Genomic DNA, 25,655 nt, shown 5'->3' with positions numbered 1-25,655 from the left:
GCAGACGAGTTGTGCGCTTTCTATCCTTGAGCCTTTACCAGGAGATAGAAAACACAGAGCGATTTAAACGATTTAAATAAAAATCATATCCAACCGCAGCGATGGGAAACTTTAAAGATACACCCAATCAGTGAAAAGTAACGGAAGCGGAAATACTGTAAATAAATATCAACTTGCAAACAAAATTCACCTGTGATTCAAAACAATGAAAACAATATGAAGGGCCATAATGCAATTATCATAAATTTCTGTGAGACTCTTTGCTTTCACGATTTTACAATACTCCATGACGAGATAATGGACTATGAGTAATTTCAAATATCCACGATGTTTGACAATAAAACAGACATCGTTTAAATTGTTGATTTTACGAAGATTAGTATAATGACAATCACTCCATTAGTGGAATGTAACGATTAATTGTGTAATTTGGTCAAGTATATTGATGGAAAAATTGTGCAAAAATCTGTTTTGTTTGATTAATTATGCGTCAAACAATAGAGGCAAGTTTGGTCTACCTAGGATCGATATCCCGCGATGAATTATGCCGCGTTCTGTGATGCTAGTCTCGTTCAGTTCGGGTGCGCCAGGGACGTAGAGTGCGGCCCAATACTATTCTATTATTAATGCAGATGGAACATGTCGCATTGTGACAGCTATTGATATAATAACGGAGCAATCGTGGTAAAGCTTATCTCAACAAGTAGAAGAAGAAAAAGAAAAATTATTACATCAACAACTTTAAAAAATGGTGAGTAAAATTGTGGTACTTTTATGTATTATTAACTTTTTTAATTGTAAACAAAATTTTCCCCACGATAAAGGGGTTATAGGAGATTTGAAGTACTAGAAACTGTAGAGTACTTAAAACGTTGTATGTTTACACCGGCTAAAGTATTAGAGATAGCTTGTAGTGAAAAGTTTTTAAGAATTCAAGTGATCGGAGACCTTACGATACTGACATCGATTCTGTTAGCAAAACAAACAAGAGCGATGGGACATATTTGTTATTTTTTGTAAGAAACATTTGAATGCAAAATCGATTTGGAGAAATCCCTACAAGGATAGATGATAACCTCATAATCACTTGATCGTCGTTAAGCTTGAAATAGCTGCAGTAATTGGACTTTGACACATTTCTTGGGCCATGATAAATGCACTTCTTTCAGACATTAATCACTTACTCACTATTTTAGTGGGTTTTTTTTATTGCTTGGACTAATTCCTCATTTTATTTTACTTTACATATTTTAATTATTTTTTTTTACATAAATATGCGATCTTCATTCAATACAATAGAGATTTTTTTTTAAGGGAAAATGTATACTTTTGTTTTTCACAAAACAAATGTTCTAATAAAAAGAAGAAAAAAACTTGTATAAAAAGAAGAAAAAAACTTGTTTGGGTAAAAACGAAAAGGAAAGAATTAATTTGAAATGTAATTTTGCTATCAATCTTCTACTTTTTTTTCTAAATATCTAGACCTGGAATTCGTACATTCTTCCTAAAAAATAAGCCTCGGTTATAAAATCTATATTTTCATTCAATAAAATTTCAACAACCTCATACGGGCATATTACACACGTGCGTGAACTTGTTTTCAGACACACATTATCACAATCTTTTAAAATAGTTTAGTTTCAGGCTTGTTTTCAAATAATTTTAACATGGCATGTTTGTTTTTGTCATATTTTAAACTAAAAATGTAAAATCACTGAGTAATCATTGAAATCATTATAGATAACGCAAAGTACCCAATATTATGATTTTTCTTAATATGTCAGAATTTTGGTAAACTTTAACTTTTATTGAGGGATTTTATCGGCAAGACATACAAGAATGGTATGGATTGACGCGAGAAGACTGAAAACTTTAGCACGCCAAGATAATTGCATTATTACAATCGATAAACTCTGAACTTGAAAATACAATAACAACATATGATTTTGCATTGGCACGTTTTCTTTTAACTCTTGCATATTTAATGTTTTTTCCTCATTTATCAGCGTTTAGACTATCGATCACATTACTCCATCGTCACGCTATTTGGTACTCAACTGTGTCTGATTTGGACTTTGTTTAAAAAAATAAACTCGCATTAACAGACCGACATTCTGGTCACGTGACTGATACATCGCACGGCTTTCAATAAACCAGGAATATTAATCTATGTTTACCATTCATTTGGGATCTGAAATAAAAGTATTCCCTCCACAAACATATCCTGTAGGGAGTTCTTTGTATTTATGATCGCTCTTTAATCGATCAACGCAACTTGCTATCATTAATATTAGATGTTCTGAAACCGAAGGTATATTTCACTAATAATTGGTAAAGCAATGGACATGGTATTACATATAGCCAATCCTTTTGTTCTTTTACAATCAATAATATGTTATTGTTATACCAAATAATAGTTGCATACTTTCACGCTTCAGAGGCGTCAATAATTGAATTTGGCACAGCTGGAAGACATTAATTCGAAATATGTTCGAACACGTTCCCTGCAGACCCTCTATATACACTATATTTAAGGTCATCCCTCTGCAATGCGTATTACAGATTACAGGTCTCACAATTATTTTCTTGACTGTGTATAAAAAATGAAAAAGAATAATTTATTTTACATAATTCATTTCACTCACATTGTTGGACAAAATGACGATTTTTTCCCTTTCATATGAATAAGAGCTAGTTTATTTACCCACTCGCGCTTGGTTACATGTAACTGACACAGTTTATAACCAGAAGTCTCTGTCGAGACTGTAGCTCTACTGGTTTATACCTAAAACAAAGGAAGAGAAAAGTAGCAGTTGGGACTTGAGACTTTAAAACAGCGATAAGTAAAAAAATGATCCTTGCCACTCATCAAAATAAAAACCTATGCACAGAATTATGTATCTTAGTATAGTCTACTTGTGTGCCAAGTTATATTGAAATCGGACCAAAAGTGTAGGAGGAGTAGCGTTCATCAAAATCAAAAACCAATGCACAGAATTATCTATCTTAGTGTAGTCTACTTATGTGCCAAGTTATATTGAAATCAGACCAAAACTGTAGGAGGAGTAGCATTTTGAAAGAATTTCACAGAAATTTCTATTTTTGTAACCATGGCAACACCATTCATTGAAATCAAAAACCAATGCACAGAATTATGTATCTTAGTGTAGTCTACTTGTGTGCAAAGTTATATTGAAATCAGACCAAAATTGTAGGAGGAGTAGCATTTTGAAAGACTTTCACAGAAATTTCTATTTTTAGTAACCACGGCAACACCGTTCATCGAAATCAAAAACCAATGCACAGAATTATGTATCTTAGTGTAGGCTACTTGTGTGCCAAGTTATATTGAAATCGGACCAAAACTGTAGGAGGAGTAGCATTTTGAAAGAATTTCACAGAAATTTCTATTTTTAGTAACCATGGCAACACCATTCATCGAAATCAAAAACCAATGCACAGAATTATGTATCTTAGTGTAGTCTACTTGTGTGCCAAGTTATATTGAAATCGGACCAAAACTGTCGGAGGAGTAGCATTTTGAAAAATTGTTTACAGACAGACAGACAGACGGACGGACGGACGACGGACGCATTACTATCGCATAAGCTCTTCTGGTCTCTGACCAGTAGAGCTAAAAATCAATGAAACAGAATTTAAAAAGCAGCGTTTAAGCCAACAGAATTTAAGCTAGTAGTCTCCTTTATTTTACACCAGGAATAACGGAACAATGACCTTAGTTTCAAGCCGAGTTTATTTTGGTTTTCATTAATGAGTTGGTCCATCCTGTTATGGCGTTGTAAGTGCGAAGACTTAGTAACTTTCGTAAATTTCACAAAATAGTATCTTAAACAGGTACTTGAAGAATCAAGACAGTAGTCCTTCTGCATGGGACTAACATGGAATGGCTAATGAATGGAATAATTGCATTACAAACGGGCAAAATCATTTATCCTCCATAGTCTCACTTTCCATATTTCTTTACTGGATCAACGAACGAATCAAATACATAAAAATATCTTTTTAGGCACAGAAAGAACAAATCAAGCTTACTGATGAACAAGTTGCAGGTGAGTTTCACCTATTTTCAACAATATTCACTTCACTTCACAAAAAAATATATTCACTTCATGTTACATGTAGTAGGTACCATTCTTAGTGAGTCAATGATATTTGATAGGCATCTGATTGAGAAAAGTAAAGTATTCTAATCAGAAATCAAAGGTCAGTATCCAAAATGCTACACACACATAATTGTTTGACGTACAGACTTCTGAAAAAAGTATTCTTACAAATGAAGACAAAATGCACCGAATCCATTTACTTTAAAAGTAAACCAACACCGATATATTATTTTTTTTTAAAAATCTAATTGGTATCAATACCAGCCATCCACTTCCTTATCAATTATAATAAATAAAAAAATAGTCGTCATACCAAACTTTGTAAACTAATAAACATGTTTTCTGGAACAGTGTATCTGTAAGACGAGAAGAAATATGGAAGAGACACAAGTTTTCAGGTGTATTTAATTATTATTGTAGAATTCAGGGAAGCCTTCAACTTGTTTGACAAAGATGGAGACGGAAGTATAACAACGACGGAGCTGGGTACAGTCATGCGCAGTCTCGGACAAAATCCCACCGAAAGCGAGCTGCAGGATATGATCAACGAAGTGGACTACGATGGTACGTGTTGTTATCGACATCCTGTCGCTCACCTTTCAGCGCTTGTACAGGAAAGACCTGTTATAGTCTCGGCTTACTGATGTCACACCTGTCTGTTTCTCATAAAGGTTATCGGACTACATTGATTACTCGAATGACAAATCGAACTTTGTCAGAATTGATACGTTTTGACTGTTACAAAAAGGACAATCATATTTGTCACATTATATAATGGCATATCGATACAAATGAATCCAAATGCAGTTTAAAATGTTTACAAGTTTTTCATTTATTGTATGATGTTACTGTATAGCATTCCCATTTTAGGCAAAATTACTTTTCTTTAGTGAGAAGTGTAAATTTTCATTCTCATGAATCAAATATTCGATATAAATATAACTATGTAGAAACTATATCTTCAGTAACCTTTCACCTTTGTAGAAACTAGTATTCATCTGCATTGGAATATTTAGTTTAATTTGAGATCAATTATAGGAAAATGTAAAATAAATATGAAATTGCTCTCACTCTATTCAGTTATTGAAAAGTGTATTCCCTGTGAGTACACAGTTACTTCTAATTTTGTCACTTCGGTGAGATTTGTTTGACTAAATCGGTGCATTACGGAAGTATCAACCAAATCATCTCTCAGTGCTACGATTTTAAGTATTTTCTGGGGCTGTTTTTGAACTCGTTTGTGTGAAAAATTTATGGATTAAAAACATGTATCTTCTATGAAGATATTTTATAAGTACAATATATGCGTAGTCAATGTATCATATGATTCATATCTATATAAAATTAACTTGATATATTTCAATACCACCTAAGCCTCTTTATAAAGAGAGACTGAAAACTTATCAATCTGAAATGTGCCCATGTTAATGTTTCTGAGGTATGTTTCCAAAAAACAAATATCACTCTGTTGCTCTTTCAGAAAGCGGAACAATCGATTTTGACGAATTTCTTCAGATGATGGCTCGTAAGATGAGGGATACTGACACTACAGAAGAATTAAAGGAAGCCTTCAAAGTGTTCGATAAGGACGGTAATGGATTCATAAGCGCTTCCGAATTACGTCACGTGATGAAGAGTCTCGGAGAACGACTCACAGACGAGGAAGTTGATGAAATGATCAAAGAGGCGGATCTAGATGGTGACGGCCAGGTCAACTACGAAGGTAATTTGAGGCGAAATGAGGCACATTGTATAAGTAACAATAGACCTGTCATGCAATATTGAACGGCATTGGCTGAAATATTAATAAGTATGCAACATTACTGGATACATAATTATATCAAATTTCACGGCCACGCACCATCATTGATCAATAATTATAGAAAGATTCCCCTTTTGACAAATTCATATTTTGCAGACGAAAATCTCTTTGTTATTCATCAGGCATAAAAAAAGATTATTCATTGTCAAAATAAAAGTCTATCTTTATATACATTTATTAGGTGTAAAAAAAAAAAAGATGTATTATGACTGATGTTTGAAACGTTCTAGAGTATGGAGACAGTTTTCAAACTAATCTTAATTTTATAGGATGTTTTGTTTTATATCCGAGTGGTATAAAAAATGCATAAAGAACTTTTGTAATGTCATAGTTATGCGATGTACAGGTGTAGATGTTGAATCTAAGGTGTTTTCTGCTTTCAGAGTTTGTTAAAATGATGGCTTCTGGGAAGAAAGACTCATAGAAGTCAACTAACAAGACATGGAGTGAATGCTGAGAGAAATTACTTATCAATCTACTAACGAAATTAAGATCATTGTTGAAAATGGACGCTGACTGAAAATCACATACCGGTGTTCAACACTTCAGTTGAACTACATGTTCGAATCAATACTTGTGCGAGTGAATGCAATTTACGTTTCATATTTTTCAAGTTTGCTGATAAAATATAATGCTCAAAACTGCTGGTTTGATGAAGATTAATCCGTATTAGACTGTTTTATACCGTATGAACATGTATTTTTTGTCTTATCACAGTTCAATGTTTATGGATTTCATTATATATGCACTTAGTACATTTATTCATTTAGCGTTTATAGATCCTAATGCACAAAGTTATTAATTATGTATTTAGAGGAAAAGATCTTTTAAAAAGCACACTGCGTTTTATTATAGTTTTATTTCTTTATTATTAAATTTGTAAAAAAAAAAATGGATTCTGTTCTAGCATTTCCTTTGTATATTTAAAAATGATTTGTAGCATCTATCAGTTTGGTCATAGGCTCTTCTATATCTTATGAATAAAACATCTATACATTATTTCTTTTTACCTCTAAAACAATATATAACATAATGAATAAAGTAGCATCGTGAATTTCTGAATGTTTCTGGTTTTCTTACACAGACGATCAGTAAGCACTTAAAAATTTCAACCCTTTTTGTCATTGGTCATTTGCAAAATTACTTTGTTAAAACATTCTGATTTTGCACGTCAGTAATCTGAAGTTGATATTAAAAGATGCATGCTCGGGTTTCTGATTGACAATATCTATGTGGCTTTTGGAGACCAGGTCTTCAAACATTCTATTGGGATTCCCATGGGTACCAGTGGCGCCCAGTTATAAGCAGACACAGTTTTTGTATTCATATGAAGCATAATTTGTTCAAAATCTTTTACGTGAAGAAAGAATGCACTTCCTGTGGCCTTCAACTGGACATTTAGATATATCGACGACGTATTGTCAATTAACAATAGATATTTCCATTCTTATGTCGACGATGTATCCCGGTGAACTTGAAATAAAAGATACCACCGAGTCTGACACATCTTTTTCATAATTGGATATTTTACTTGAAAAAGACTTAATTTTTATCTAACAACAGAGCTTTATGATAAACGGGATGACTTTAACTTTTCAATTGTCAGCTTCCCTTACTTATTCATCAATATACATTCATTGCCTGCATACGGAGTTTATATCTTTCAGTTGATTCGATACAGAAGAGCATGTTCTACGTATAAACAATTTTAAAACACAGTAAGTCATTGACTAACAAGTTCATAAAGCAAGCATATCAGCAGTCTCTTTTAAAGTCATCATTTCGTTAGTTCTATGGTCGATACAATGACTTTGTCAGCAAATACAATGTATCATTTTAAATGCTGATTTTTTTTCATATTGATTGTTAGACCATTATTCACACACTGTCGGATTTCCCCCGTTATTTCCAGATCATGACAAGGAGCACAAGGCGGGTGTGACCGTTCGGCAGGAGATGCTCATTACATGGTATCTGATCCCGCCTCTGATGTTTTAGAAGTCCATGTTTGCACGGCTCCTATTTTGTAACGTTTAATGGACTTTTGAGCTCGAATACTGTTTGTTATCGGCCCATATTTCATTTTGTTTAAAAATTCTTGAGATTTCTTATCCTATCGAAATTTTTAAGGTTAACATGTAAAGTGGCAAGGTTATTAGGCAAAAATACGATAGATAATGTACAAATCACTTCTTCAAGGTCTATCTATTGTTTGAGATACAAAACTCTTAAAAAGAAGAAGTTGAAGAAATTTTTATACATTATATATCCATTCATCACAAAATTAAAAATTGTTTAGAAATCATTCCTTAGAAATTTTTATACAAATCAAAAAATTACTTTGTTTAGAAATCATTCGCAGCTGGTATTTCAAAGATGCTACAATCCCTCATTAAGAATTTCTCTAGATCTTTGGAGACCGAAGGCTATATATAACTGTGGTCTATATTACGAATGATAAAGTATATTCCTATAATGCAGATTTAAAAAAACAACAACTGATTCATATGGAGAAAAAAAAAATGGTGATGATATTTATCAATCTATTTACAATATTTTTAATTAATATTTACTAATTTCATTCATATATCAACCCAATATATCCAAGTGTATTAAAAAGACATTACAGATTCTGCCACATCTGTTTGATAATTGGATGTTACTTTGACTACGGATGTGTGTCTGACCTACGAAAAAGTAAACTCTCTCATCATCAACTACCTCTGTTATGTTGTAAAACAACTGTTTAAAGTCTCAGATCGATACTTTTTTAAAACTGTGTCGAGCTCGAAATATCTTAATATAACATAAGGCTTACCGGTACATTTCGCGTTTGTAAGTTTACGGTAGGTATAACGACCTTATTTGCAAATACAACATATTGTGGGGTCGATTTTACTGACATGTCATCTACACATTGTTAGGTCATTGTTCTTATACATATATTCCACATTCTGTTATTGTTTACTCATTTTACTTAATCAATACAGAGATATAATGGGGGGGGTGTGTGACTGGTTGACAGAGAATGCTCACTCCTCCAAGGCACCTAATCCAACCTCTGGTCTTAACGTGTTTTTACCCTGATCATAATTTGCATTTTTTTTTTACAGAATTTATCACTGTTTGCTATCTTCATGTATTTCATAAAACATCAGTTAAAAGATTTTACCAAGACTATTGGAGGAAAACTACCCCCACCAACTTCAGCTGTTGTTTTTCTGGACTCAAAAATACTAATTTATTTTATTACCATTGTTCTATTCCCTATATTAATGATTTTCCTATTGTTGATGTGTATGTTCATTGATCATGAAGTTATTAGGGCCCCGCTCGGCGAGCGCCCTATAGTGATCAGTCTGTCCGTCCGTCCATCTGTCCGTCCGTCAGTCCGTTCGAGATCTCTTGTCCGGAGCATATCTTCTCTCTCCTTGGCCTAATCTGGCTCATACTTCACCCACGGATTGCCTTTGGGTAACCGATGTGCAGTGACCTTGAACCAGGTTTCTTGGTCAAAGGTCAAGGTCATAGCAGAATTATATGAAAAATCCTTGTCCGTAGCATATCTTCCTCTCCTCTTGGCCCAATCTGGCTCAAACTTCACCCACAGAGTGCCTTTTGGGTAACTGGTGTGCAGTGACCTTGAGCAAAGTTTCAAGGTCAAGTGTCAAAGTCAAAATAGCCTTTCTGTATAAATTCTTGTCTGGAGCATATTTTCACTTTCCTTGGCCTAATCTGGCCCATACTTCCCAAACAGAAGGCCTTTGGGTAAAGGATGTGCAGTGACCTTGAACCGTGTTTCTAGGTTAAAGGTTAAGGTCATAGAAAAATTATATTAAAAAAAATCCTTGTTCGGAGCATATCTTCTCTCCCCTTGGTCCAATTAGGCTCATACTTCACTCACAGAGTGCCTTTGGGTGAAGGGTGTGCTGTGACCTTGAACCATGTTTCTAGGTCAAAGGTTAGGCCATAGCAGAATTATGTGAAAATCCTTGTTCGGAGCATATTTTCTCTCCTATTAGTCCAATGTTGCTCATACTTCACTCACAGAGTGCCAATGGTCAGAGAATTAGCAGTGACCTTGAACAAAGTTGTTTGGTCAAGGTTCAAGGTAAAAAAAAATAGCCTCTCTTTTGAAAGCCTTTGTTTGCTGCATAATTTTTTCCCTTAAGTCCACTCAGCCTCAAACAAATTGACTGGATATGGAACATTTGTGCTTTTCCATCCATATTATGATAGAGGATATCCAACAATTTTCAAAGAGGATACATTTCTAAAAGTTTTTTTATTTGTATTATTTTTCAGGGAGTAATGCTTTTTGTCCACATTTTAACCTCAAACACCTTCTTTGTCCACATTTTAACCTCAAACACCTTCAAAATAAACCCTTTTCAGCTACGTTACATTTTCATGTTCATTGCTAAAAGCTGGGCCCTTTGAGATGGCCATCATCTCAGTGATATCTAGTTTGATATTAAGATGGAGCAGAATGTAAACACGGTACGTTCACTTGAATTTGTTCGAGGGCTCAGTGTTAAAGATAAATTAAAACCATCGGTCCTTGTATTGATAATTATAGTGACATTTAAGTGTCACAGCTATTGAGCTGTGGTATGGGTATTGATCTTAAAACATATGTCTGTTCAACCAATTTTTGTATGAAAAGATTTAAACTCAAGGTTATTCGACCTTCCCCTATTGAAATACCGCCATTAGCAAAGATTTTAAAAGATTATGCGGCTATGGTAAGCCATTTTGTTTACTTCTACCTGTATTTAGTTCTTTCATATTAGATTCATTACAAAGCCCTAGATTAACTCAGATTATCAGTAGAACTCTGATAAAAGTAGATTAGAAAGGCAACCAAAAAGCCAAACCATGCCAAGAGTCTATTGAATTTATTTTGTTCTAGAGAACCTAGCATTCCTGTTTAGCTTATAGTTTTGTAAACAAATCTGGATATCTGTAACCCATGTTTGTTGTTTATTGATATGGATATGTGAAAAGGCTCTCTAAAAATCTATTGGATTCCATAACGTATACAAAGTAGAAAGAATAACAATGCCACCGAAAAAGGTTCTTAGGAAAAAGAAAAAGAAACCAGTGAAAAAGGTATTGTGGATCTCGAGTGAAACTCCTAAAAATTACTCATATCATGTTTCTCAATTTTTTCTTGTATTTTAGGAGCCTGTCATAACCGATGAGCAAATAAAGTGTGAGTCATTATTATTTTACTTATTACACATATAATTAATACTATTGCTATAACAAGTAAACGCAATCTACATGTACATGCATGTAAATTTTTCTTTGATTTAGGAATATAGAAATATGCATAATATAGTAATTAAATTTTACTTTTGTTATCATTGTTGTTGTAGGAGAATATAACTGCAATTATAAGTTTATCTTTCCTTTAATTCTTATTATAAAGTGTACCAGCAAGTGTTCAGACGTTTTGACAAGGATAAGAATGGTACGATATCGGTAGAGAACCTGGAAAAAGTCATGAGGGCCCTAGGACAGGATATTGCACATGACGACATTAAATCCATGATACAAGAGTATGACAGAAGTGGTAAGCTTGCACAATGTTCTCAATTTCTGGAAAGACTTTCATGACATCTAGAGTCTATGTAAAATCGAATGAACTCCCAAAAAATGACTCGAACAATTTTTCAAATATTAAAACACATATTAAATCATATAGTCAAACCGCAGAAAAGAGCTGACCAGTCAAAGAACAATTCATGTTATTAATACTAAAAGCAAATCTTAAACAACAAGCTATAATAAACGGAGGTTTCCCCCTTTTAGACTGAGACTTATTATTAACGATCAGAGAAATTACAAAGCGATAACAGTATGGAGTTCTCTCATTTAAGCAAATGGCTTCATAAGCTACCTCGATTTCATGGAAATCATGGTCAAAAGAGGTGACCAGACAGAAATTATAACAGAGGAAGAACTCACAGAGGTGTTTAGTGTGTTCGACATGGATGGTTGTGGGACGATCACTGCTCATGATCTCCGGGAAGCGATGGCGGCATTAGGAAATGGTATTACGGAACAGGAAGCGGAAGAACTCGTACAAAAGGCGGACAAAGACGAAGACGGATTAGTTAACATATCCGGTAAAATAAATAGAACAGGGTATTTTAGCATACTGACAATAGAAACTTTTACAAACAAATACTATTTTTAAGACATTAATGTAATTAACGTATATCTGTTTTACAGATTTTGTAAAAATGATGGTTACAACCTCCTGAAAGACATTTTTGTTGAAAAAGGATACGCAAGACGTTCATTTAACATCAAGTACTGTGCAATGTGCAATTTTTCATCTGTGATATAAACTCATACGATATACAACAAACACAAAATGCTATGTTCGGCGTTTGTTTCAGTTACATCTGAACAGAATACGCAGTGATAAATTTCTGCTTTGTCGATATTTTTATAGATTACTTAAAATCGTTTGTTTTCTTTAGATTTACTTTGAAAAAAGTAAGAAAACGTGTACACAAGTCTTGATTCTTAATATGATATGACTATCAAATGTCCTTATAAAAATATATGCGTTATATAATGATACAAGTTTATAAATGCTGTATTGCTTCCTTTCGCCAATTATATTATTAGACAATAGAGAGTCGGTCGAGGAGATTGATCATGTCTCGATCTGCATAATTGTCATACCCCAGCAATTAAAAAATATCATGTCATTTGAGAATAAAAAAAATCTCAATTTTTACATACAACTCTCATTTCATTATTTTCTTTTACATGTACTAATTTAAACAGTATCAAAAATATATTCCATTATTCATTATTGAGAAACTTTTTTCATTTTTTTTACTACCAATGATTTATGAAAATTTGCAAATTTGAAAAATATGTTTATTTTACTTGATATAAAATTCAAAATCAATGACAATTGAGTGAGGACATAATACACGATGAATTTTGAACTACCCTATGTATATTGGATTCCGAAAATTCTTACAAAGATACATTACGGGTTCCGGTAAAGGTTCAACCAAGCCTTTTTCGTTACTCCTCACTAAGATATTGAATGTAGTGAAGGAAAAACTTCAAGAGTACTGTTTAAGAATATATTCAAGAAGTGGTGTGAATCAGATGTGGATACTCAAAAATTTCAAAGAATTTTGGACAATTTGAAATCACAAGAATTTACCATAATCAACAGCTTAAAAACTGATGACTTTTCAACTTTATACACAACCATTCCCCACGATAAATTAACGTCCAGGCGTTTTGATATCATTTACAGCTGCTTTTTCAATAAAAATGGAACTCGTAAATTTACTTACCTTTGTTATTGGTCATTTGCAAAATTATTTTGTTAAAGCACGTTCTGATTGCACACACAAGTACTCTGAAGTTGACATCAAAGAGATGCTTGCGTTTTTGATTGACAATATCTATGTGGTTTTTGGAGACCAGGTATTCCAACAATCTTTTTGAATTCCCATGCGTACCAATTGCGCTCCGTTATTAGCAGACCTAAGCAGAATTTGTGCAAAATTTTATGCGTGGAAAGAAGAAAACACTTGCTGTGGCCTTCAACTCGACATTTAGATATATCAACGGCGTATACGTATTGTCAATCAACAATAATTGTCATTTCCATTCCTACGTCGATACGATATATCCTGGTGAGCTTGAGAAAAAAGATACCACAGAGTCTGACACATCTGTTTCATACTTGGATATTTTACTTGAAAAAGACGTTAATGGTAATCTAACAACCAAGCTATATGATAAACGTGATGACTTTTAACTTTTCTATCGTCAACTTCCCTTACTTATGCAGCAATACACCTTCATCACCTGCATACGGAGTGTATATATCTCAGTTGATTCGATACACAAGAGCATGCTCTACGTATGAACAATTTCTAAAACAAAGTAAATTATTGACAATCAAGTCGATAAAACAAGAATATCAGCAGTCTCGTTTAAAGTCATCATTTCGTAACTTCTATGGTCGATACCTTGTTAGCAAATACAATTTATGATTGAATCAAATGCTGACTGATGTTTTTCATACTTATTGTTAGTCCATTATTTATACATTGAATTGACGACGGATTTTTCCGTTATTTCTCGATCATGACAAGATGCACACGGCTGGTGTGACCGGTCAGCAGGGGATGCTAACTCCTCCATGGCACCTGATCCCACCTCTGATGTTTCGGAGGTCCGTGTTTGCTCTGATCCTATTTTGTAAATGTTTTACGGACTTTGATATTGAATACTGTTCGTTATCTCCATATTGTTCCCAATATTTCAATAAATTTTTTTTCTTTGACTCCAATTGACAGATTTGTTGACAAGAATTTAATTTATATTTTGATTTGTTTTGTACGGCGCCGCTGGAGGGCCAGGTAAAAAAAATATTTTTATTTGTTCGGACAAAATAGAAATTCGTTCGGACGAATTAGTTATTTGTTGGGACGAATTAGATATTCGTTTGGACGAATTAGAAATTCGTTCAGACGAATAAGTTATTTGTTCGTACGAATTAGATATTTGTTCGGACAAATTAGAAATTCGTTCGGAGGAATTAGATATTCGTTCGGACGAATTAGTTATTTGTTTGGACGAATTAGATATTTGTTCGGACGAATTAGTTATTTGTTCGGACGAATTAGATATTCGTTCGGACAAATTAGAAATTCGTTCGGACGAAATAGATATTCGAATTAGAAATTTGTTCGGACGGATTAGAATATATAATTCGTTCGAACGAATTTCTAATTTGTCCGAACGAATATCTAATTCGTCCGAACGAATAACTAATTCGTCCGAACGAATTTCTAATTTGTCCGAACAAATATCTGATTCGTCCGAACGAATATCTAATTTGTCCGAACGAATTTCTAATTTGTCCGAACAAATATCAAATTTGTCTGAACAAATATCTAATCCGAACGAATATCTAATTCGTCCGAATGAATTTCTAATTTGTCCGAACGAATATCTAATTCGTCCGAATGAATTTCTAATTTGTCCGAACGAATATCTAATTCATCTGAACAAATAACTAATTCGTCCGAACGAATTTCTAATTTGTCCGAACAAATATCTAATTCGTCCGAACGAATATCTAATTTGTCCGAACGAATTTTTAATTTGTCCGAACAAATAAAAATATTTTTTTTACCTGGCCCTCCAGCGGCGCCGTAGTTTTGCATTCGCATTAATAAATTGAATCTTTTTTTATAAGAAAATCTGAATTTTATATAATTTCGTATTTAAACATTAAGTATAACGAATTAAATTTGTATATATATTTAAGTTTTTTAAATAAAGAATATAATTCGTTTAAATGAATTCAACAGATTGTAAATCGAATTCGTAAATCAGAAATGAGTTCGATGTAAAGAAAGATAACTTTGCGGAAGTTATTTCGACATGTGCTAGATACTTTAATTATTCAATATCAATTTCTAGTATCTTCAAATACCATTACTACTATTATGCCACTTTCAACTGAGACTTTTGGCTTAAAAAATTATCACAAAAGGTAAACTTACTTTTCACGTTGTAATATATATCATAGAATGAAAAATATGGAGATAATGAACTGTATCCAAGCTCAAGCAGGACAAACACAGACCTCTAAAACGAAAGAACTCGGATCGGGTGCCATGATGGAGTGAACATCCCCTGCCGACCGTTCACGTCTCCCATATGTTCCTTATCATGATCAGGAAATAACGGGAAACCTGTCGATAATTCAGTGTAAATGCTGGCCTAACAATAAGTATGAAAACCGTCAGTCGGCATTCTGTTTAATGATAGATTGTATTTGTTGACAAGGTCAGTGTATCGACCTTACAATTTTACGAAATGATGTTTAAATTAGACTGTTAATATTCTTTTTTCATTAACTTGTTTGTCAGTAACTTACCTCGTTTTGTTGTTCATATGTAGGGCATGCTCTTGTGTATCGAGTCGACTGAGAGATGTAAACCAGTGATCTCTTTTGCAAGTGACAAGGGTACATGTATATTGTTGGATAAACATTTATCATTTTTATCATAAAGCCTAGTTGTTTCGTTAGAATTAAGGCCCTTTTCCAGTAAATGAGTATACATCAGCAATTTAGAGATCATTTTTAACACCTGATTATCTTTCGTTAAAACATAACTTCGAGTATTTTTTTTATTTGATTGATATATGTATAGGTATTTTCCTTTTTTGAATTTTCATGTTCAATCTTTCAAATGATTGAATACAAATGCAACTTAGAAAATATAGTTGAAAGGGTTCAGTTTTTCAATGAAGGCAAGCTACTAATAAAAAAGTCGATGCTTCGAGGGAATCAAAATTTCGCTTGATTTCAAACAAATTATCAGCCTATGGTTTCTTCGGATAACTGATTTGACCCATTGAAGACAAAGGACTCGCGGTGAATGTGACCAGTCACTCCTAGCCCCATACCTAACCTTTGTTATCTCCAGGGGGTTGTGTTTGTCCTGTTCCCAATTTTGTATCCCTGTTTTTGATATTGAGCTTGATCACTGTGTTTATCTTCGCGTTTCAGCATATTCCGAATATTTATTGACATTTTACATGTATCAAAATGAATTTAAAGATAATGAACAGTTGCCATTGTAAAAAGTTCATTTCACCATTATATGAAGGGTCAACATCGACCTCTGAAAACAGCGGTGAGTTAAGATACCATGGAAGTTCAAGCATTTCAAGCTTTTCTCCAGTTACACTACCCTAGGATACTCTTGTCATGTTTAGGAAAACGGAAAAAATTATAGACAATTCAATGCCAAAATAATGCTTTAAACAATTTGTATAAAGAACGTAACCCAACATTCACCTCAACAACAAATTTTATGTGCAAACAAGGCCATTTATCAACCATAAAATTAGCTAAATGTTGATTTGAAATTTGATTGTTGATATCCTTGTGACATACACGGCGTTGTCGATATCTGGCCTTGTTTAGAAATTGAACACAAATAGAACAACCGCTTACTTATCGAACAAAAGGGGACATGCGTGTATAAGCTTCATATGCAAGTGATATTTTGCTACAGTAAGGATTATCAATGGCATTTTTTCATATATCAGTAATATTTTTATTGATTTTTATTCAAATAGTTTAATGTACCCAAGAGAAAAAATTTAAACCATGAAATTAGCATGAAAATTGAAATTCAAAATTACACTTTACAAAAGGGTAAAGTAGCCTTTGAGATTTCTTGATGATAGTTTAGTAATACACACATATATTATCTTTTACTTCGTGACGACAGATACACCATTTACCTATTGATTAAACTATTTTGACAGCGAGCTCTACAAAATTTTCACACTTTCCAAGATATAAAAGCCTGGGTTTTAAAAAAATAAAAAGGTGTATAGAATGTCGAATAGAATCCTAAAGCCAAAATGAATTGATTAAATTGATAATGATTAAACTCCAGAAAGTAAGACACGTTCTTCGTGTGAAATATTAGATAGAAACCCGTGCACCTTCCCAACTGTCAAGAATAACACGGGATTACTGACTGCAGTTTGGCGGAATGGTGTAGAAGAGGGCTCTAAATACAACTGCTTTATTATCTTCATAGGAATGGTGACGCGTATTCTTAAAGTCTTCATGAATATCATAAATATATACGGACATGAATCACAAGTTGTGAAGTATTTTATAATTTTAATCTTTTTATGACTATAATTATCCTTTTGTAGGCAAATGCTTGGCCAGACATATTAACTGATGAGCAGGTTACAGGTAGGATTATAATATTTTATGTCTGTCAGTTTACTGTTGTTTGTTTGATTTCAGAAAAGATATAAGCACTGGGTTCAACCTTTTCAACGTATGAAATGTTAATAGAAAAACGGTATTATTTCCCTAAAATAAAACATTTAATTGAACATTTATATAGACACCAAACATTTTCTATCAGCTTGTAACATACAAGAAAAATACATATTTAAACTCTGAATTTTAAAGAGACACATATTAAACATGAGTTTTCTTAAAACCGGTTCATTAAACAGGGTCTGAAGAGACTGCAAAGTCCTTTCCTTTAAATACCTGAAAGCTTGGGAACACCTTTTTAGTCAGTTTGAATGTGGTACTCATTTAACACATTATAGTTTAAGCCTAGTCGCATCTTTAAACTGCATCATATTATTTAATTTTTGTATGTTTAGAATTTCGAGCTGCCTTTGAGATGCTGGACACTAGAGGAATAGGGAAAGTGTCAATATCACAACTTCCTAATATCATTCGGAATATAGATCCAACAGCAAACCGCTCAGATATCAACAATATGACTAAACTTTTAAACAAAGACGGTAACGTTCTCTAAGTTAAATAAAAAAATAAAAGTGTCTATGATAGTGATAATTTTTGACAAATTATTTAAAACATTTTACTTATTCTTAGGTATTCTAGAAATATGATGTTATCCATTAGATAATTGCAAATTTATCGTTTCATTATTAAATGCAATCGTAATACTATATGTGCAGACAACTTTTATTACCCTTGTGACGCCATTTTTATTTGTTTTTTCCCCGCAATACAATAACGTGCTTTTCGTATCAAATGGATTTTTAATTGCAATTTTTTGCATTTGATGAAATATAGGAGAATTTGGATTCCATGAATTTGTCACTGTTTTGACACTCCAAATGCGACAAGCAGATATCGAGGATGAGTTACAAAGAGCCTTTAGAATATTTGATAAGGATGGAGACGGGTATATTACAGTCCGGGAACTCCGGCATCTGATGACCAATTTAGGTGAAAAGTACACGGAAGAAGAGGTCAGTGAAATGATACAAATTGCTGATCTTAACCAGAAAGGAAAGGTCGATTTTCAAGGTAATTTGTTGTGAATTATTTAGTTCACTTTCACACTAACAAAAAGAGAACATATGTTAGTTACACCTGAATTTATTATATGAAATGGTTATTGCCAAAGTTTAAGTATCATTTGCTTTCGTTATAGGCTACAGATAGTCTTCCTGCCAATGAAATAGTTCTTAAATGTTTATTTTAAAGTATTTAAAACTTTATTACTTTCAGATTATATAAAGCTGGTGACACAGTCTTCAAGACATGATAGCTGAGATAGGATGATTGCGATGCGAATTGTATATATATTCAATAAATGAAAACGGATTGAAGAAAAAAATATCTATTGCATTAAATATGATCGATATTTAGTTCTAAAGACCATTTTTCTAGTCATTATGGAATAAACTGGAATTTTCTGTACATGAACATAGGAAAGTAAATACTGTCAAACAACCTCTTTTGCTCTTCTTTGAATCAGTTTTGTGTTCAGCACTGATGGATGCCATTTTTAAATTTCTTCTTAGTAATTAAACTCCCGACTCTGTATTATTCAATTAAATGCAATATTAGTGCTTGTATTACAGATATATATTTATTTGTCCCGTCAGACTGATCGAGTCAAAAATGTCAATCAATTTTGTGTGTGTCCCGTGTGAAAGCGTTCGACAAAATATTGATGATTTCTTTGTATTCAAGGTTGGGTCACGAAATGGTACAATTTCAGAGTAGTGGCAGGAGAGGAAAGATTGATTTTCTTGTATGATATACCTTGTCAATTGCTTATTTGGTTTCCACTCGTATAATCGTGTAGCCATTGATTACAGGTTGGCAAAGACATAAGGAAAACTAAAAGTTGCTTTAATTTTAAAGACAGTGGCTTCGCCATTGATTATGAATATACTGGTCAAATAAATTAGTTTACAGAAGAAAAGCTTCAGTCGGAATTCTAAATGTACCAAATAGAATGGTAAGTAATAATTGGTATTTAACAACAGTTATTAATAACTTTGATAATGTTTAATTTGAGATTATATCTTTTTTTAAATATAAAAAAAAATCTAATAAGATTACGACTACTTGATGCGATGTGCTGTGATAATTTATCGCATACAAAAAGAAAAGATATTTTTCTTTCGAAAAGTGAAAGAAAAAAATAAAGATTTTGATATTTTAACCACGGGGAGTAATTGGTAGAAAATTTCAAAAGTCGTTGAAGTTAATGTAAATATACTTCTAAAGTTTCTTATGGAAAATAAACAAAAGACCTAGGAATTTAAATGTATTTACAGAGTATTTTCTTTAACTTGTAAACATAACTTTAAACAGGTTTTAAACCTTGTAAGTAATGAACTGAAATACGAAATAATTCACGTAAAGTTCTGAAAGCATTGCCATGTGTTTATGTATTTCGTATTACCAAGTTTTCATAGTTTTTGCATTTTTATATTTTCCAGGTTGAAAACCTAACAGAGGAGCAGATAAATGGTACGTCTTAGAAAACATTTATGAATAAATTTTAAAATTTGGACTTGCTGAAGTTACATAACCTTAAAAAGAGAGAAAACTAAGTTCATTTACAAGACTGAACATGGAAAAAATGTGAGATTTCTTGGATTGATTTTTTTTTTTAGCTCTTCCGAGCTGAAAGCTGAAGTGAGCTTTCCTGATCACCAAATGTGCGTCGTTTGTCCGTCTGTAAACTTTTCATGCTTTGAAGTTTCAACATCTTCTCAAGAGCCAATATTAATAGACCAATTTTAACCAATGGAAGTTTAATTATCAAAATAGCTATATTTCAATTTCTAATTGTTTTCTCTGTGACAACTCATTGAAAATTAGTTGACTTGATTTGTTAATCATTCTACCGGAATGTAAATTTCGCTAGGCGATAGGTCAGGGACTAAAAAGGTCTAATATGCATGTATATGTAAATTTTCGTGCGTCTAGTGTACCTTTGTGTTAACGATGAGGAAGCCTAAAACGCATGAAAATCTCGTGAGACTGTCTTTGTTTTTTGACATCAGTGGGCTGGGACTATTGAATTTAACATGGGAGGCCTCATGTAATTCATATCTATTAGTATACATTTTTAAAATCTTAAGTTATAGTTTTCTTTTACAATGAAATGGAAATATAAGGAATCGATGTCTAGTTGTAGAGTATGCCAGGGCATCAAAGATAGTTGGACACGCGGGATAATTTGCATTCATAACGGACTAGACAGTGATTCCTTAAATATCAACGTGCTTACAAGATCCATCTGATTATTTTATATTTTCGTATTTGTTGTTCTCTTTGACTCAGACATTAAAGAGGCTTTCTTGGTGTTTGACAAGGACGGGGATGGGACGGTTAGTACGGAGGAACTGGGGGCAGTGATGAGGTCAATGGGTCAGGACCCCACGGAAAAGGAGCTTATGGACATGATTGCTGAAGTGGATGTTGACGGTAAAATAAAAAAAAATTAAAAATAAAATGCTTGGATCATGAATAGAACCTTTTTTTATTTTAGACCTGTAAAGTACGTTAAAAACATTTTTTTTTGCCCAATAAAAGCCATATTTTGAAAATCTCTAGATAAATTTGTAGTTTGGATTAAGATTCTTACTAATTATTCTTGTGTTTATGACGTGATAAACTATTTGATTATGCTGTTTCTTTTTTTTTTTACAAGAAAGGGGTCAAATTGAAAAGATTTTTACAAGAAAGAATTACTGGTCATATATTGAAAAGATTTCAATGTGTATTAAAATACAATATATATATTTATAAAGAATTAAAACTGTGTTTGTTTTGTATGCAGATTAAGTCCATCGATAAAGGAGATCGATTGGTTGTTTATTTGTTTACATATATTACCAAGGAACAATATTCACAATATTCAATGTGTATTAAAATACACATTATTTCAAAAGACAAGAGTTGTTGCAGTCTTGCACTAGATGACTTTTAATTTTTTTTTTCTCTCAAGTCATTAAACATCTTGAATCCCTATCTCCATGGCCTCATATGTAAAATAAGACGCCATAGTTGATGAAAATATTGAGTCGGCAAATATTCTTCAAGTTTAGAACATATTTATAGATTTCTCAATCAAAAATTTAAGGGGCAATACTGTTCATATTGGAATATAGTCCTTTGTAATTTTTCCTTTGTTTCAACATTTAACCATTTTGTATTAAATTGACCAGTTTTAGATTTGAATTTATTGCTTTATTCACAACCCTTAAAGAATGTAAAGGAAGTATTTAACTATTTTATCTTGAAAGTATGATTATGTTCTACAATATTTTATTGAAACGGTACTTAATTATATCATAGTTACAGACATATTTAAGTATGTTTAAAAAACTATAGCCCATGATTTATTTTAATGAAAGGCATTGTTTGCAAACTGCTACAATTTATACATTTTTTAATTAGGAAACGGTGACGTTGAATTTGACGAATTTCTACAAATGATGGCCAAACAAATGCAGTGTACAGATTCTCCTGACGAATTAATTGAGGCCTTTCAAGTGTTTGACGAAAACAAAACAGGATATATTTCAGTGGCAGAGTTTCGAAGCGTCATGACAACGCTGGGAGAAAGACTTACGGACGAGGACGTGGATGAAATGATCGTGGACACTGGATTGGGTGGCAATGGATACATTCGATATAAAGGTAACATTGTGGCAGGAATTATTTCCTCTTTAACACTGTTCTTTCATCAGTGACATTCTCCTTCTGCAATACCTCAACGTTAAATTAATTGATCACTAAGAAAATGGGAAATCATTTTTGTAAAAGTTAATAAAAGCAGTTATTTATAAAGACTAAAAAATCTATACGCATATCTTCTTTCGCAATGTACATGCATAATGATATGATTTCTCAGGGAAAACGTTATAAACCGTAAAACAAAATATTCAATGTGTGCAGCAAATTCTTATAAGAAAAAAGGTAAAATAAATTCTTTTAAAATGGTTTTAAACATGGGGAAATTTCAAGTTTAACGGTCAAGTTTGCTTTTTTTTGCTTTTAAAACCTGAGGTCCAGTATCAAAGTAGTCTTTGGAATGATAAAGAACTCTAACTGCTCTCTGATCCTGAGTGCAATTCACCGGCATACGGCACGTGACGTCTCTACACGAGTGAAAAGAATTCGAATGAGATGTAAAACATATTATTAATCAATCAGTAAAAACCAGTAAAATCTCACAGAATTAAATCATGAATCATGAATTTTATTGTTATGGTCAGTTCTCTGTACAAGCTTGAAACCCATGCTCGGACAGCAAGACAGTTGCAGCTCCTTGGACAAAATGGTTGACAATAAGATCATGGATTTGAAAATAAACATTATTTGCCCAAGAAACACTTTATAGCTATATGATCAATTTTCGGCCATTTTGTTCCTTTAATAACTCTAAAAGTGCACAAAATAAACAAAAGTGCACAAAATAAACAAACATATTTTTCTTTGAAATATAAAAATGTCTATAAATACAGTAAGAACACAATTTACAAAAATGTCTGGGAAGTGATACTGCGACCGTTATTATTAAAGAGGGAAAAAAGCATATTCCTAATACATGTACTGCTAAAGAGATTACAAAAAAATGGTTTCTTTCAACAACAAAAATTGGTTTGAAACGGGCTTATTATCTATTTTTTTTTTTTTTTTTTTTTTTTTGTTAACGTTTACAAAAAATTGCAAGAAGTGGTATCTTCTTAATGAATAAATATGTCTAATTTTGGTTCAAAGCAATTCTCCTTTTTGTCCCCCGCTTGAAAAGTGGGGGAAAAGCATAACGCTTTGATTTCCACACGATATCTCGATACTTTTGCCATGAAATTTAGCATAGCAACTCTCTATAAGAACCCTATTGATTTTGAGGTCAAAAAAAAAGAATGGTTTTATAACACTTTCAACAACAAAAATTTGCAATGAAATTTTACATAACAACTCCCTGTGGCCTAATGAAGACGATTTTGAGGTCAAAAGGTCAAAGTTCATTAAATTTATACATTTTGTGTGTAACACTATCATTTGTTTTCAAGAAGATTTTGAGCGCAATGTAATTTTATATTACAAAAAATTCAAAGTGCATTAGTATGTATAGTATTACATGTCGCTATTTTTAGCACAGGGGCATGAGGAGAGTTATTGCGTATAAAACAGGTTCTCGGCGGACTTTATGTTCTTATTACATCTATTAGAACTGTTTAATAAAGGCTAAATAAATCAAACACCATGGATATAAAATTTTTGAGAATACCGAACATGAATATATACATGTATGTGACTTCAACATATACTTGTTAAGGCGATTTTGTGGTATGTCTACAACACGGGATCGACCAAAAAAAAAATACTTTTCTTTTTTTTTTACTAAATGAGAAATGAAAAATTTATGAGGTTATAAAATCATCATTACAGTGTGATAAATATTCCATATAAAAAGAATCATACACTAATAAAGAATAAGCAATCAAATCTTTATATGCATATTGACATACATGTATTTTATTTGCTTCAGTATATATGTATACATTTTTTTTTCATCTTTTTTCCCTAAGCGGGGGACACGAATCTTGTATTTTGTGTATTTAAACGACCAAAGAGACGTAACTCAAACTTTCCATAACAAATTTTATCTTGATATTTTTTATCTTTCAGACTTTGTGAAGCATATAACGTCAAAATAATAATTTGGACATTGATTTGAATAAACAATTATAGATGAATGGCTTGTTTTCATTTTTAAAACATTATGCAAGTGAAGGGTGAAATATAGGGAGATAGCGAAATGTATTCAAGTTTAAAAGTCCATTAAACTATACAAAATTGGAGCAGAGCAAATACGGTCATCCAAAGAAATCAGAGGTGGAATCAGGTGCCATGGAGGAGTCAGCAGTTCATGCCGACATGTCACCCACACCGTGTGTTCCTTGTAATGATCGGGAAATAACATAAAAATCCGTCGAAAATTCAGTGTATATATAATACTGCTGAACTATAAATATGAATAACGTCAGTCAGAATTTGACTTAATAATAAATTGTATTTGCTGACAAAGTCATTGTATTAACCATAGAACTTACGTACATAAAAGATGCGAAAATGTTACTTAATGTCATTTGTTTAATAGAAAATTTTTGATATGCTCCTTGACTTAAGATTATGTTATAGCTCTTACCCAAAGAGCTTTCCCTAATTTAAATCAAATTTAAATGCACCTGTGCACATTCACCACTTAAGAGGACGATCTGTTAATTGCAACAATTAAATAAACTGTTTTATTTATGATAGTCCGGGTTTGGAAACCTCTTAGTGTACATTGAAAAAAACTTACAGTAAGACGATATGGTCGGAGCGACAAGTTGTCTATCATATATCGCCAGAGTGCCGTTAGTGAAATAAAAAAAATCTCCATGAGTTATTTAAATCCTGTAAGATAATGCTAAAATAACAACCTCACTTTAGTGAACCTGTTGGACTGTGAAATATTTTAGCGACGTTTGGTTTTTTTTATTGACATTAAATCGATAGAGGAAAACAATTCTTGGCCACTGTCGTGAAATGAGAGAACATAAAAAGATTTGTCCCCGATATTCCTAGCATGGTAAGTAATTTTATGCATATTAAATCTGTATAAATATTTTGATAAGAAATTTTATAACTCTTAATCGCTATTAGATTCTACAACGTTTTCACTTTTTTTTTTACATTTATACGTGTCGCAATTTCAAAAGAATAAAGATGACACCCATAGAAATTTGTGTTTTGACAAAGGATCTTAAACTTTAGGATCGAGAGTTCACGTTCAATGAATGCAATAAACTGATGGGAT

The 25,655-nt window shown here is 32.5% G+C and overlaps 2 protein-coding genes across 2 annotated transcripts; both read left to right on the top strand.

Annotated features, from left to right (window-relative positions):
• Window positions 1-525: 525 nt before the first annotated feature.
• Window positions 526-6,770, top strand: LOC134282589 (calmodulin-A-like). The gene is made up of 5 exons (XM_062764992.1): window positions 526-751; window positions 4,028-4,070; window positions 4,545-4,688; window positions 5,605-5,847; window positions 6,330-6,770. Exons 1-5 carry the CDS (start codon window positions 749-751, stop codon window positions 6,368-6,370), a joined length of 474 nt encoding a protein of 157 aa, XP_062620976.1. The 5' UTR covers window positions 526-748; the 3' UTR covers window positions 6,371-6,770.
• A 4,000-nt stretch (window positions 6,771-10,770) lies between these two features.
• On the top strand, window positions 10,771-22,549 carry LOC134282594 (calcium-binding protein LPS1-alpha-like). The gene is made up of 9 exons (XM_062764998.1): window positions 10,771-11,058; window positions 11,131-11,161; window positions 11,381-11,524; window positions 11,832-12,080; window positions 18,166-18,309; window positions 18,605-18,828; window positions 20,272-20,302; window positions 21,122-21,265; window positions 22,241-22,549. The coding sequence occupies exons 1-9, from the start codon at window positions 11,008-11,010 to the stop codon at window positions 22,534-22,536; spliced, it is 1,314 nt and encodes a 437-aa protein (XP_062620982.1). The 5' UTR covers window positions 10,771-11,007; the 3' UTR covers window positions 22,537-22,549.
• The last annotated feature ends 3,106 nt before the right edge of the window (window positions 22,550-25,655 follow it).

The sequence above is a fragment of the Saccostrea cucullata genome, unplaced genomic scaffold, assembly GCF_032062105.1.
Source record: "Saccostrea cucullata isolate Sc308-1 unplaced genomic scaffold, CSIRO_AGI_Scuc_v1 ctg297, whole genome shotgun sequence".
NCBI lineage: Eukaryota > Metazoa > Mollusca > Bivalvia > Ostreida > Ostreidae > Saccostrea > Saccostrea cuccullata.
The sequence above is the reverse complement of the archived record's forward strand: the minus strand, read 5'-3'. Positions and strand labels throughout refer to the sequence as shown.

Coding starts and splice junctions, on each gene's coding strand:
- LOC134282589 (XM_062764992.1), top strand. Junction 4,071..4,544: donor TACTGATGAACAAGTTGCAG/GTGAGTTTCACC, acceptor TTATTATTGTAG/AATTCAGGGAAGCCTTCAAC. Junction 4,689..5,604: donor CAACGAAGTGGACTACGATG/GTACGTGTTGTT, acceptor TTGCTCTTTCAG/AAAGCGGAACAATCGATTTT.
- LOC134282594 (XM_062764998.1), top strand. CDS start 11,008: ATGCCACCGAAAAAGGTTCTTAGGAAAAAGAAAAAGAAACCAGTGAAA. Junction 11,525..11,831: donor ACAAGAGTATGACAGAAGTG/GTAAGCTTGCAC, acceptor CTCTCATTTAAG/CAAATGGCTTCATAAGCTAC. Junction 18,310..18,604: donor TAAACTTTTAAACAAAGACG/GTAACGTTCTCT, acceptor GATGAAATATAG/GAGAATTTGGATTCCATGAA.